Below are 1,283 nucleotides of genomic sequence, written 5' to 3'. Positions count from 1 at the left end.
CTCTCTCTCTCTCTCTCTCTCTCTCGCTTTTCTCTTTCTTCTTCACTCTCTCTTTCCCCCCTTCAGTAATGTCATTCACTTATACCGACATGTTGTACATCCTTCCATTGTATACTCCCATAGTCCTTGCAGGTCTCGCCCCTTAGAACAATACAGCGAACGCTATATCCTTTTTTTTTCCTTTTTTTTCCTCTCTCTCTGCCCCGTCCTTACCACCGCCACCTGTGTTGCGGCTTCCTACCTATCCCTCGCGCTCGCGTTCCCACGGCGGCGACGCGCGTTACACTTTCTTGCGCGCGTCCAACGATATTCCACCTGTCTACACGCCGCCGTTATCGTTCATCGCCGTCCGACAACCCCGTCGTTGTTCGCATCGGCCATCGACACGCATGGATCGGCCGACGTTAAGTAATCCTGCCGATGTGCGGCCGCAACATCCCTCCTTCAGCGGCGTGATGATCGATGAACCCCGCGGAGATCACATGCTTCGACTCGGTTGACTCTCTCCCCCGTGACGATCACCAAGCTATCAATCCTCGATCACCGTCGTCGTCGTCGTTAAGGTGCACGTGCTCCTTTTGGTGAACGCGACGCGCGTTCGCGTCTTGCGTTGCGTGCGCGAGGAAGTCAGTCCGGCGAAGGCCGTGCGCCTATCGATCGAGGCATGTTGGAGCTTTTCTTCATCTCGCGAATAATCGTACCCGTTCCTCTCCGCGTCTGCCGATGTTCTTCGACGTCGCGGACCGTCGCGAGTCTTCGGGACGAGGAGAACGGCCGGCCCGCTCGCGAAAGATCCCCCGATCACCTTGGCAGGGTCTCAAGGTTACTATGATACGTCGGCGGCGCGATCACGGTGGTCCATTGAGATCGAGATGATCGCGGCGAGACGCGGACGCGAAACGATTTCGACGATTCCCCGCCGCGACAGATTCTCGAGGAGGATCCTTGAATTTCGTGCGGCGCGACCGTCCAAAACGTCGTTGCTTTCCGCTAGACGGATTCCGCGGCGGCGAAGCGGAACGTCGCGAGGATTCCCGACTAGTCGAGTCCAACTGCGGTCGCCGTTTCACTCGCGTTTCCTGCAATTATCCCCGAACGCCTCTATTTTCTCTCTCTTTTTCTCTCTCTCTCTCTCTTTCTTGTTGCTCTCTCGCTCTCTCGTCTCGCCCTCGAGTCCTCGTTTTAACACCTTTCACGACGCGAATTGTAACGTGCGCGCGTAAGCGACCGCCTCTCTCTCTATCTTTCTCTCTCTCTCTCTCTCTCTCTCTCTCTCTCTCTCT

General features: G+C 56.2%; 1 protein-coding gene across 1 annotated transcript in view; it reads right to left on the bottom strand.

The window, feature by feature from the left end:
- LOC108723207 (uncharacterized) overlaps window positions 1-121 on the bottom strand; it is a 10,734-nt gene extending 10,613 nt beyond the window's left edge. Inside the window, 1 exon segment of the mRNA XM_018448767.1 lies at window positions 86-121. Coding sequence (XP_018304269.1) covers window positions 86-121 — 36 coding nt within the window.
- Window positions 122-1,283: the final 1,162 nt, after the last annotated feature.

The sequence above is a fragment of the Mycetomoellerius zeteki genome, unplaced genomic scaffold, assembly GCF_001594055.1.
Source record: "Mycetomoellerius zeteki isolate Tzet28-1 unplaced genomic scaffold, Tzet1.0 scaffold228, whole genome shotgun sequence".
Lineage (NCBI taxonomy): Eukaryota > Metazoa > Arthropoda > Insecta > Hymenoptera > Formicidae > Mycetomoellerius > Mycetomoellerius zeteki.
Note: the sequence above shows the minus strand (reverse complement) of the source record. Positions and strands in the feature narration are given on the sequence as shown.